At 39.3% G+C, this 12,767-nt stretch overlaps 1 protein-coding gene across 1 annotated transcript in view; it reads left to right on the forward strand.

Moving 5' to 3' along the window:
* WNK3 (WNK lysine deficient protein kinase 3) overlaps window positions 1-7,530 on the forward strand; it is a 139,065-nt gene extending 131,535 nt beyond the window's left edge. The window contains exon 23 of the mRNA XM_016215182.2: window positions 1,618-7,530. Within this exon, the coding sequence (XP_016070668.2) occupies window positions 1,618-1,947 (330 nt within the window). The 3' untranslated portion in view covers window positions 1,948-7,530. The remainder of the gene's footprint in view (window positions 1-1,617) is intronic.
* Window positions 7,531-12,767: the final 5,237 nt, after the last annotated feature.

Raw genomic sequence — 12,767 nt, forward strand, 5'->3', positions numbered from 1 at the left:
GAAGATGGATAGCCATTGAAGTCCTAGGTTGGCGTGATCAGATTTGCTTTTTGAAAAGATCACTCTGACTTAAAGCAAGAAAAAAGGGTTATTGGGGGTAAGCGTAGATGTTAATAGACCAATTAAGTTAGTCACAATAGTGTAGAGAAGTTGAGATAGAATGAACAGATTCTAAGAAATGTTTAAGAGATAAAACGGACCATTTTTAGCGATGGAATGAATGTATGGCAGAGGGGAGGTGTCAAGGCTGGGTTTCTAGCTGGTATTACTGGCTGTCCTTCCAGCATACCAATCACCAAAATGGAGAACATGAGCAAGCAGTGTGTTTTGGTAGAGGAAAGATCATATATTTGGTTTTGGTCATTTGAATCTGAGGTGCTTTTGAACTATCCAAGAAAAGGTTAAGTATAAAATATCACCTCCAATTCAGTCTTTTAAAAATAAAAGTCACATTATTATTTGTAAAATAACATTTGTTATAGAATTTAATCAATACAGAAAAGTACAAATTTTTAAATAATGCCTTCAAATCCTACCACCCAGAAATAGTTTTCAGGTATCTTTCTATGTCTGTATATGGATTCATGGAAATAAATTTATAAAAATGCAGTCATACTGTATGTGCTGTTTTGAATCAGAAGTATTAAATTCAGTTTTACCTTAACAGAACAAAAACACTGGTATGAAGAAGGGGTTGCTGAAATTTAAGTGAATGGTTTTTTTTCCCACCTCAAGAGATATTGTCATTTATTCTTGAGTCAAGCTCAAAACCTTTACCCTAATTTTAGTTTGAAACTTTCAGTTTAGTTGAAAGGGTTTTAGCTTGACCATTCAATTTAGAAGGACTAAGCATTTGGGACTGATACCAAGCTCTCCTTTGAGTGAGGATTATTAACTTCCATTAGACTTATTACTCCGGTATGCATAAGATTTCAGTAATCTTTATACATATGCATAATAACAACACAATATGATAAGAAGAGTCAGACAGGAATATATTTCCTCAATACTGCCAAAAACATAATTGTCTTGAGTTTAAATTTCCAAAAATATAACAGAAATGTCAGACTTTATTTAAGATTGTGAGTAGAAGGCGGTAGGGAGGTGACATTTATTGAGCACCTCCTGTATCCCAGACTCTTTCCCCCATGCCACACTAAATCATGCTCCTCTGTCTCCAAAGAATTATGTAATGTAATAAGATGGGCTATTGTGTGTGGTGCTGAATAAGCGAATGCCTGGGACTGCCAGAAGGAAATAAAAATAGAAGAGGAGTGGTGGCATGAGGAAAGGATACACTAAACTGAACAGAGATTTAACAGGGGCCTTGGAGTTAGCTGGAATTGTGTTCAAATCCTTACTTCACTATTAATTTGCTTAGTGTGTTAGGTGTTACCAATTTTGAGCTGCTTTTTCCTCATCTGAAAATGTCTACCTTGCAGGGCCGTTATGAAGATGAAGTGGACAAGGTATGTAACTATACTTCACACAGAGGTGCTGCAAAGATGGTAGCCACTCATAGTAATAATGGGAGTGGTAAGCCAAAAAGAATAGGAAGGAATATAGATGGGTGAAAGCATCTACCAAATAAACTGATCTTTTGTTTTGTTTTCGTAGAATACTCCATCTACTCTGGGCTATACTCCAACATGGATTCCTTCTCTGTCCCAAATCCGTGGAGCTGTCCCAACCTCCTCACCACAAGGACTCTCACTCCCTTCATTTCCTGGGCCATTACCATCATACGGAATGCCCCATGTTTGTCAGTATAATGCTGTGGGGGGGCCAGGGTATCCAGTACAGTGGGTAGGAATTCCAGGACCACCACAACAGCCTGTAGTAATTCCTACCCAACCTGGGGGACCGTTCCAGCCGGGAATGAATTTGCAGGCGTTTCCATCTTCATCAGTGCAGAATCCATCCACGATCCCTCCTGGTCCCAAATGAATCAGAGTAGATGATGAATGAAGAAAAGGGGGATTTTTTTCAGAATTATTCCCGGGACACCTAAAATATTAAACTTTCTTCTTGGGTTCTGTCATATTTTCCCTCACTTGAGTTTACTTCCCACTGTATGTTTTGTTCCAATGTAGTGTTTGATAGAGCTCATCATTCTGTAGAACTGTGCAGTTTGTACATAGAACTCTGCGCACGGAAATGTTTTTCACTTCAGATCCTATCCTCTTTGATACTTGATTTTTTAAAAATACTGTTCAGAATGCTTTAAATGAGCTCTGCTTGAGCATTACCATTTCCAGGACACTTTCCATGAATTGCTGAAAAGCCTCCATTTTTTACTGCTGCTGTCTGCAGCTGGATGATACTTTTCTTTAAAATGTATAAAAACTGTTTAAATTGATATTCCCCAAATGTGGACAAAGTGAGAACCTCCAACAGCCGGAGTCTTGTGGGATTCTTCATATGTTTGTCTTAGGTTTACCTTTCACAGAAGGCAGGGTAATGCTGCAGGAAATGTTTTGGTATATAAAATTAGAATAACTTTTGTCAACTAATATAGAACAGGAGCCCTTTTTAATGTGATTTTCTTCCCGTCGTCACAGCTATAGGAGTGAAGCCTTGTTTTAGGTGAGGCGGAAAGAAAGGAAAAAACAGAACTGTAACAGTTCCTTGATTCTGCAGATAATGTAGCTGTTTTAGGATTTCGATAGTAATTCAAAGCAGCTATCTCCTTGTTTCTCATGTGCGCACTACATGGTTTTTGAGCATCTGAGAGGCACTGGCTTGTATTCTTTCGCTAGGGATACATTGCAGGTGACAATGAGTCTCATTGGGAGGATCTTTGTATTCCTAACAAAGAGGGTTCAAGTTCCACCTCTGTTGACCCATTCTTCCGAAGTGAAATTTACTTGACACAGTAGGTTTTGTAGGTTTTAAGACTTACACATGAAACACTGGCTTTACAGGGTTCTAAAAGATGTGGGGTATACACTGTCCTGCAGTGAAATAGTAGACCCTCAAAGTATACTATTTAATTGCCCTTAGGTTTTTGTTGTTTTTTTGCATTACCATTTTTTTAGTTGTTTGAATTTCTAGTTAGTATCTATAGCATCTTATTTTTAGATCTTAGATGATTTTGGCAGCCTCTTTAGAATCTGCAAGAGATCACTGTCAAGTTGCACTTTACTGGGTTTTATCCAGTTGTAGGAGGAGGGGAGGCAATGTCAAAATATACACTTTTGGTTTTCAAGAAGGTTAACTGCAATCATCTTAAAAGGCCGGTCACTGAGTTACCTAATACTCAGTCTGTGAAACCCAAGTAGAATTCTTAAATGGTATTTATTGACCACCACATACGCATGTTTAAAATACTTACTTTTCACTCTGATGACTTCAAGGTGGTTTCTAGTACACATTTACCTTAAGAATAAGTTCTGTTTACTGGTAGACATTCCAAATTATCACCCAATATTTCTGTTAACAGATTTTCTTCCATATTCCACTAAAAATTTTACCCATGAGCTTGCCTGGTAATGGGTGTACTTTATTTTTTTGCACAGTTTACTTTGTGACATTCAGTACCCTTTTTGTAAAAAAAAAAAAAAAAAAAAAATGTGTCTTATACTGCTTACCTGAGGATCACACCATCATGAAGATTCTGTCACTATCAGTTGGGGCATGTAAGGCAGCATTTTGAGAATTGCTGCTGGTAAGAGCCAGTTTCTTTTCATATAACACTCTAGTTTGGATGAGTCTTCTTAAATCCTATGTTCAGATTCTTCAAATTTCTTCTACAGTATAGGTTTGCAAGTTGAAGTGATTTTAGGACATTAGTGTAATGCAAATACTGGCATTGCAGTGTTTACCATGTATACAAAAACAATGTGCCTAAGATTTGTAATTCTTTAAAACTGCTTGTGTTTCATTATAAGAGTTGGCTTTGTGTGATTACATTGAGACTTATAACCTAGAAAGTGAAAATACTGCAAGTTTTAAGATCCCTTCTTCTCTAGTAACAATCCTTTTTTTTTTTTTTTACTTTTTTAAAATTGATTTTAGAGAGGAAGGGCTAGAGAGATAGAGAGTGAAAAACATCAATTGGCTGCCTCCCACACACGCCCCACCAGGGATCAAACCCGGGTATGTGCCCTGGCCAGAAATTGAACCTGCCACCTTTTGGTGTCCAGGACAATGCTCCAACCAACTGAGCCACACCAGCCAGGGCTCTAATTACGGTCCTTGACAGTGTACCCCAAGATGAAAAAAGCTCCATGGATGACATGCACAATTACATTTATTAATGGCTGCTCTATGTCACATGTACCACATTTTGCCACCACCTCTGTTTTATGTATAATTCATCATTCATTTGCCTGCAGACTTTTGCAGTGCCTTGCAATATTTAGAATCTTTTCAGATTTTTTTGCTGGAAAGAAAAGTAGTCTTCTAAAGTTTGAAGATGGTGAATAGTGTACTGCTGTCTCCATGCTGACCGCAGTAGTTGGGTTATCATATATGTTATGTATACATTGTGTATATGTAACGTGTGTAAGTTTAAAAATACAGAAAAAAGTGAGTTTGTGCAGAAATGAAGAAAACAGTGTTATTCACGTCACTGGGTTTTTATTTAAGTTATTTTTTCCATTACTTAAATGTTTGATTCAGCTTATAGTCACTTTGACTGTAAATATTGGCTAGTTTTCTATCTAGGGATTTTGCATTCTTTCATAACTTTTGCTAAATTATATAATAGTGCTGTTTGCATCCTTGCTGAGGTACTTTTCCAACATAGAAATAATCAATTCTTGAGGTAGAGCTCAGAAATCCCCTTCTTCCTTAACCAGAGCCTCCTGGATAGCAAGGGCCTTCCACCCATTTCCAAAACCAGACAGTCCTTTTCACTGTCCTTGCGGAAGCGAGAAGGGTCGCGTTAAGTCAGCCTGCTTGTAAAGCCTGTCTGGGGCAAGCCCGTGTCCAACTGCCATGTTTACTCCCCAAGTGCAAGTCTGACGAAGAGTACTGTACCTCCACATGTGGTAACGTGAGCGTTTCGTCATGAACTACCTGCTGCTATGTTTGTGAAGTTGGGTGTAACATCTTAAGAATATGAAACCAGTATTGGTGTAAATCTAATGAAAATTACCCTGTGTATATTTGTAGCAGTCTTGAATCTCTATTTAAGGTAATTTGCTGTAATATAACAAATATGCATTCTGTTTCTCATCCTTTTCTTACCTATTTTATATTGAGCATGAATTCTAATGGTTTGACAGCAAAATTATCTGTGAAAGTTTAAAAGGCACTTTTCTGCTGCGATTTTTAGATTGAGTGTAGAATGTACTGAGTGTAGAGTATGATGGGATGTATCATTTTAAAACCCCAGATTTAATTCCAGCCCAGTTGCTTTTGTTTATCTACCTCGTTTTCAGTGTTGTTTGGGGCGCACACATAAACACTGCCTGTGAAACTTGCTTTTTTTTTTTTTTTGCCTTGATTCTCAGTATTTCCTTCAGGTTAGAAACCTGGCCCGCCTCTTTGTCCCAGTGTTAACTATTAGTTTCCAATGAGAGGGGCCATCACTCTGCCACCAGTCTGTGTTTAAGTGATGAGAGCCAACGTGCCTCTGTAAAATAAGCTTTGGGGACTTGGGGATGGAGAGCAGAGAAATAAATCCAGCTGGTGGCAATATAGGACTTAGTTGTAAGAATTAGTTGTAAAGTAAACAAGTGATAAGAAAGTACCCAAATTAGACAGTCCAGTGCCTGTAACTTTGCATCTTCTACTAGAGATGCATTTCTTATTTCTGTGCCTAAAGGGCTCTGGGTTGAAACTGTTTTAACTACCACAGTGAAATAGTGGACAAATCCTACAGCAGTGGCCTGTCATTCAGCGTATTAGCATACTGCAACATATTTGCAGTGATGTTTTGTTACCTTAAAATAGATGTGTGCTTTCAGTTGAATTGTAGTTGGTGGTAATTTTATCCACTCTCTAAAGTTTATTGGAGGCATTGACTTTCTTTGCTTTCTTTTCTGAGTGATGAAAATGATACATTCCTTTTTTCCCAAAAAACTCAGCAAATGTTTGTAAACCACATGTTCCTTGTTTCACATGTTTACCGTGTGTAACACTACAGCATATTTAATGGCAGTAAATACTGTATTTCAGACTTCATGCACAAGTACATTCCTGAGGTATAAGTGCCATCAGTTTGGGATTCAGTTTTTAAATCTTTTTGGTTCAGAAAAACTTGAGATATTTGAGATGACGTGTAGGACATTTTCTAGAATAGATTGTTCACATTTCATTCTGTAGTTTACTGGGGACTTGTTTCCCCAATCCCCCTTGGTTTGGAAGATGAACCAGAAAAGGGGGGTGGCATAGAAAAGGCCATTGATTTGGTAAGTGTAATTTCTGGGATTGACATTTTTTAAAAAATGCAGACTGTAAAATGGTGACAGTCAAACTTGCTAAAATCCTATGAAGTGAAGTTAGCATGAAATTTTTATGGAGCCAAATGCTTTCAGGTCACCCTGGAAATAGTCTTACATGTGAAGGATGAACAGAAACATTGGTCAGGTCTTGACAGCTGACATAGGCAGGGACCTGGGATAGAAACTTAGGTTACACTGAAGTTATTTTTAACCGAGGTAGCTAAAAGAGTGTACAAACCACCAGCTCCCATTCTGGAAGGTTTTCTTTTAATTAAAAAAAAATAAGCAAAAAGGCTGAAAGTTGAGCAAGAGGGGAAGAGAGAAACTGGGCTCTTGAGAAGAAAACGTGCCAGTGTAAACTCCTAAATGCGTGCTTGCCATCCTTCCAGTTTTTTTAAGTTGCATTTCTTTTTCACTATATTTTAAGATTTCAGATTGAGGTTCGTGGTCCAGAGCACACCCTCAGCAGAAATAGTGACTGATTGGAAAGTGCAGTTGTTCAAGGTCTGTCATGCTCAGTCACATAAAGCTTTGTTTGATACGAATATTAAGCATGTAGACCTAGTACAGCATGAGAGCCACTCAGGAAGTTTATGCAATTAATAAACTTTCATGCATAATTTACTATGAAGTATGCAGACTTTCAGTCGCTTCTCTACATTTAACATTTAGTTGTATATGTGAACTCTCTTTTTTAAATTAATTTTTTAAGAGAGAGGAAGAGAGAGGGAGAGAAACATCCATCAGTTGCCTCCCATTGGAGCCCCGACCTGGGATCGAACCATCAAACTGGCAACCTAGATATGTGCCCTGACCGGTAATCAAACCTGCTACCTTTTGGTGTATGGGACAATGCTCTAACCAACTGAGCCACACCGGCCAGGGCTGAACTCTCTTTTCTTAATTGGGGAATGTAGCATTATATAGAATGTTGATAAACTTAATTTTAATCCTTGTTGACATTAACTTTTTTTTGGGGGGGGGGGTAAACCAAGTGATCTGCCTTTAAGCAGTTGTCTTATTTTGGTTCTTTGAAGCTGTGATTTTTATTTCATTTGTACCCAACCATTGTAAGTATTTTGTTTTGTTTCCTGGAAATTTTGTTTTCAAACAGAAAATAAAGGCTGTGTTAAAATGAGTATGTCATCTTATTAAAATGCTGTCGTAGTCACTGCAGTTATGTGGCTTGAGCTGGTTCTTCATTTACCAAATGTAATTTAGCAGATTTTTAAAAATTTAGTCCTATAAACTATGCTGGCTGAACAAACTAGCCAAGCTATGTGTTACCTCTTGATTTATAGCCCCAATGAATTTTTTGTTGGACCTCTTTTCCACACTTGTCAATGAGCGATAATTGTCAGAGTCAGTATGATTTACTGAGTACCTACTGTGTTAGCTAGGCTTTTATCTGTGATATTTTAATTTATAAAACAATCCTATAAGCTAGGTCTGTTACTCTCTCTACTTTACAGAGAAAATTCGAGGATCAAAGAGATTATAGAATTTACCAAGGTAACACAGCTAGTAAATGGTGAAGCCTGGATCCAAACCCAGCTCTGTCTGACTCCAAAGCTCATGGGACAAACCCCAGGCCATACTCTCAGATGCTCTCAGATGTACTGCATGAAAAATAATCCAAATACATTTACAATAGGTTTTCATCAAATTAGAGGATAAGTATGTACTCCTTTTACATATTTTACATGAGGTTATATCTAGTACTTGTTTAACAATTTAAGCAGAAGTATATGTTTGTAGTACAAGAAATGATTCAAAATGTACCCTCTGCACATACTTATTAAGGAGAATTTGTTTTCATATTGACAGTGATTATGGTCCATCTTTAGGGAAAAAGTGGGTATCTCCCTCTCACATCTCTCATTCACCATACTACTGTGACTTAGGAGACTATCAAATGACGTCGCGTCACTTGTTCATTTGATAATTTAGGTAGAAAAATCATGCATATGTTTATGCAAACAGCCACGGAGGAAGAGTAAGAGGCCTATCAGAAATATTCAAGATTAGGTAGGGATTTTTTTATTTTTTGGTCTTAAAAATTGGCACTTTTTTTTTTTTTTTTAATCCTTACCCGAGGATATTTTTTCCATTGCTTTTCAGAGAGAGTGGAAGAGAGAGAAACATATCAATTGGTTGCCTCCTGCACACACCCCGGGGCCGGGGATCATGCCTGCAACTGAGGTACGTGCCTTTGGCCGGAATCAAACCTGGGACCCTTCAGTCTTCGGGGCCACACTCTAACCACTTAGCCAAACCAGCTACGGCTAAAAATTCGCACTTTTTTATTTCAAGTATGAAAGACTGCCAGTGAAGTTAAAGTGATTTTCCTTCTTTAGAAAATAAGTGTAAACTAAAAAATCAGTATAAATTGTATCCCTTACATATTTTCCCAGATAGTTTATCTATACATAGGGATTTTTAATGATGTTAATTCTTCCTATCATAACATGGTATGTGCTTACATACTTATTAGTTCTAGCTTTTTGGTGGAGTCCTTAGGGTTTTCTATGTACAATATCATGTCATCTGCAAATAATGATAGTTTCACCTTTTGTGACAGCATGGATGGAGCTGGAGAGTGTTATGCCAAGTGAAATAAGCCAGTTCGAGAAAGACAAATATCACATGATATCACTTATATGTGAAATCTAATGAACAAAATAAACTGATGAGCAAAATAGAAACAGACTTACTGATACAGAGAACAGACTGACAGCTGTCAGAGGGGAGGGGGGTTGAGGGGCTCACTGAACCAGGTGAAGGGATTAAGCCAAAAAAAAAACACCTCAGACACAACAGTATGGTGATTACCAGAGGGAAAGGGGGATGGGGGAGGTTGAAGAGGGGAAAGGGGGGGATAGATGATGACAAAAGGAGACTTGGCGTGGGGTAGTGAACACAATACAATATGCTGATGATGTGTTGTAGAGCTGTACACCTGAAACATCATTTTATTAACCAGTGTCACCGCAATAAGTTCAATTTAAAAAAAAAGCTCCCCAGGTGATATATTAGTATCATTAATGTAACTAGGATTAAGAGCCATCTTTGTTTACTAATAAAATACCCTCTGTTATTAGCCAGTTGCTAGTTCAAGAAACTTAAGTAATATGGCAGTCTAATTAGACCTTCTAATGAATTATTTTCTATAACTATATGAACTTATAGCCTCTCAAACAGGGTCCAAGGATTTGAGCAATAGAGAAAGCTAAGTGGGCCCTTACAGAAACTGAACAGCTAGTTACTACTTAGGTGGGAGGTGTCAGAAGGTAGTCCAAAGCGAACCCTCCATGAAACCTCTATGCTTCTCTCCACCCTTCATGATAAGAATTAATAATATTAGGTGCTTACTGTGCCAGTTGTTATGCCAAGTACTTTATTACATCATTTAATCTCCACAAGCCTTAATCTTCCGAGGTAAGTATCATTGCTATCTCCCTTCTAAGCTCCTTGACTGTCTTGAAAATTGCTTTCTCCCAGTGCTCAGCTTTATTCCTGGCATGTAGTAGGTACCAAATAAATCTGTTAAATAAATTAACGAGTCCACCATGGACACAGACATTGATATGGGGAAGGCCTGTGGGTGGGGTGGATGTGGGGTGGAGGGGATCAATGGGGGAAAAAAGGGAACATCTGTAATACTTTCAATAATAAAGAAAATTTTAAAAAATAAATGAACAAGTCCCTATTTCACAGATGCAGTAAAGGATCAAGTGGTTAAGTAACTTGTTCAAGTTATATAGCTAATAAGGAGTTGAACTGATACTGGAGCCCAGACCTTAGCTGCAAAGCGCATACTTTTAACTATTATTCTGTGACATCTACTATCCCCTTCTGCTCTCATGGCTTTGGCTTGTTATCTGTACACTCTCTAGGGCCTACATCCAGCATAAAGTTTCTCCTGTAGCATATGTGTTATTCATGTTTATAAGTAACTGAAACCCAGTTGGAACAAGCTTAAGCAAAAAGACAAATTTATTATAAAGATGGTAGAATCTCACAAAACCCGGGGATGATGCAGATGGACTTTAGGAACAAGTAAATCGGGTGCTTGAATGCAGCAAGATTTTTCATCTCTCCTCCAGCTCAACCCCAAATTCTCTGAAAGGTACATAAAAGATGGCTCCTGCTGCAACCATGGGGATAAAGTAGAAAGGGGGTTCTGGGGAGACAAAGCAATAGATGTTTGCCTATAGTAGTCCTCTTTACAGCCCATAAACACATGCCACTTCCCCCTTATCTACAATTTCGAAAATGCTCACACCTAACATAACCCACGGACAGCTGCAAGTCACATGCAACTACTGCATCCAGTAGCAACGCCATCTCATGGACATGCCCCTTCCTAGTCTAAGTCAGTGACAATCTAAATGTGGCTCCTCTTGATCCTAAAACCTTTGATAAACCTAACTGCCATCAATAGATCTAACATGCAACACTAGAGAAATAATTAGATTAACCACGATAAAAACTCTCTTTTAGAGACCCTTCGGTGCACAGGTCAACTCTCTAACCACTGAGCAAACCGCCTGGGCTTGATGTACCTTCTTGCTTAACTAGTCTGTAGTTGGTCCGAGGTATGCTCTGGAAGAGCAGTGATCCCAACTTGAGAGTCCCTTAGAATCACCCGGAGGGCTAGTGAGACGCGCAAAACTCCACACAAACACTGTTCAAACACCTGCTCTAAGAGACTTGACCAAATTTTTCTGTGGCTTTATAGCAGCCTAAGGCAGAGTTCCAATCTAGAAAAGCTCAGGGCTGTCAAAAGAATTTACCTGTTCTTCTAGTGGATACCTGACATAGGCTCCTGACCTCCCTTGCTTAGAGCATTACTAAAAGGGGCTTCCAATTGTGAATTCTTCCAGTCCCTTTGAGATGCAGATGTATGTCCTACAATTCCTTTGTGTGTCTTTCTCTAGGGCCATTCCCTTGAAATGCAATCGCCAGGAAGCCTAGGGCCTCTACCTCCCGGTCTCCGTGGGAGGATAGACTCCTAACTTCAATAATTGACAGCCAGCAGGCACAGCTGGCCTAACTGCACCTACACTGGCCAACCCTTTGTAATTTTTCACTTCCCTGACTCTACTGAGGCCCTGCTTGCTCCTCTCCCTCCTTTAAAACACCCAGACAGCCCTGCGCAAATGGGAATGGGGCCCAGCTCTTTCCCCTACTGTCAGTAGTGACTGAATAAAACCTCGTTTCACTGCTTTACTGTCCGCCCTTGGTTATCTTTGACACAAAAACCACAGATCGCCCCCCACTGCCAGAGTTCCTGATTCTGGAGGTTTGGAGTGAGCCTGAGCATTTACATTTCCAACAGTTTGTAAGTGGAGGGGGAATCACTGCTCTGTATCATGGACCCTATTCACCAGATACGATTTTCTAGTGATTCAACTTCCTCACCACCTCATTTGAGTGCCTGTATATTTCAGTTGCGGGGATTCAGAAGGCTAATAAGTGCCAGAATCCTGTCAAGTTATGCTCTTTGCATCTTCAGATCTGCTAAAGGGAATATCCTGGCTCATCCGGTTGCAGCTTCTATTTCTTAGCGCTCTACCTAAGGACTTGGCTCATTCTCCATGGCTTTCTGCTCCACGTCTGCAGTTCAGAGCTTGGATAGGAAATAACAGGCTGAGTTCACGGCTGTGAGGCCTCTCTTTTCTGAACTCTGAGAATGTTACACTTACCCTTGTCTCTTTGCATTCTAGCTTTCTGCATTTACAGAGGGAGACATCATCACATTTGGGGGAGCTGAAGAACAAGGAATACTATGGAGGTTTATACATATAACCTCATTCCAATTGCCTGTGCCAGTTTCCTAATCAGTGAAACATTTTAAGTGAGAGTTCTACCATAAGTCAGCAACATCCACAATTATCTGGCCCTCAGCAACTGCATATCTCTTAATACAGGCAGAAGGGCTGCTGTGTTTTGAGCCCCAAGGACAATAAGCTACCGCTTTACTGCCAAATAACACATAATGCCAACTTCTTTTTTAAAAAATCTTCACTGGAGGACATACTTAGAGAAATGAAGAGGGAGGGAGGGGGAGAGAGAGAGGGAGGGAGAAACACCAATGTGGATGTGAGAGAAACATCGATCAGTTGCCTTTCACACATGCCCTGACCAGGGATCGAACCAGCAACCCAGGTATGTGCCCTGACTGAGAATTGAACTGGCAACCTTTCAGTGCACAGGGCGACACAACCAACTGAGCCACTCAGGCTGGGCTGATTCCAGCTTCCCATTAACTGATGTGACAGATCTCCAATTTCTGCCAGTCCCATGTTTGAGGGTCTGTAATTTTACACCTTTTCTGATACCAGTTTCTGAATTAACATTTTTTGTCATAAG

This window comes from Miniopterus natalensis, chromosome X (genome assembly GCF_054644295.1).
Source record: "Miniopterus natalensis isolate mMinNat1 chromosome X, mMinNat1.hap1, whole genome shotgun sequence".
In the NCBI taxonomy this organism is placed as follows: domain Eukaryota; kingdom Metazoa; phylum Chordata; class Mammalia; order Chiroptera; family Miniopteridae; genus Miniopterus; species Miniopterus natalensis.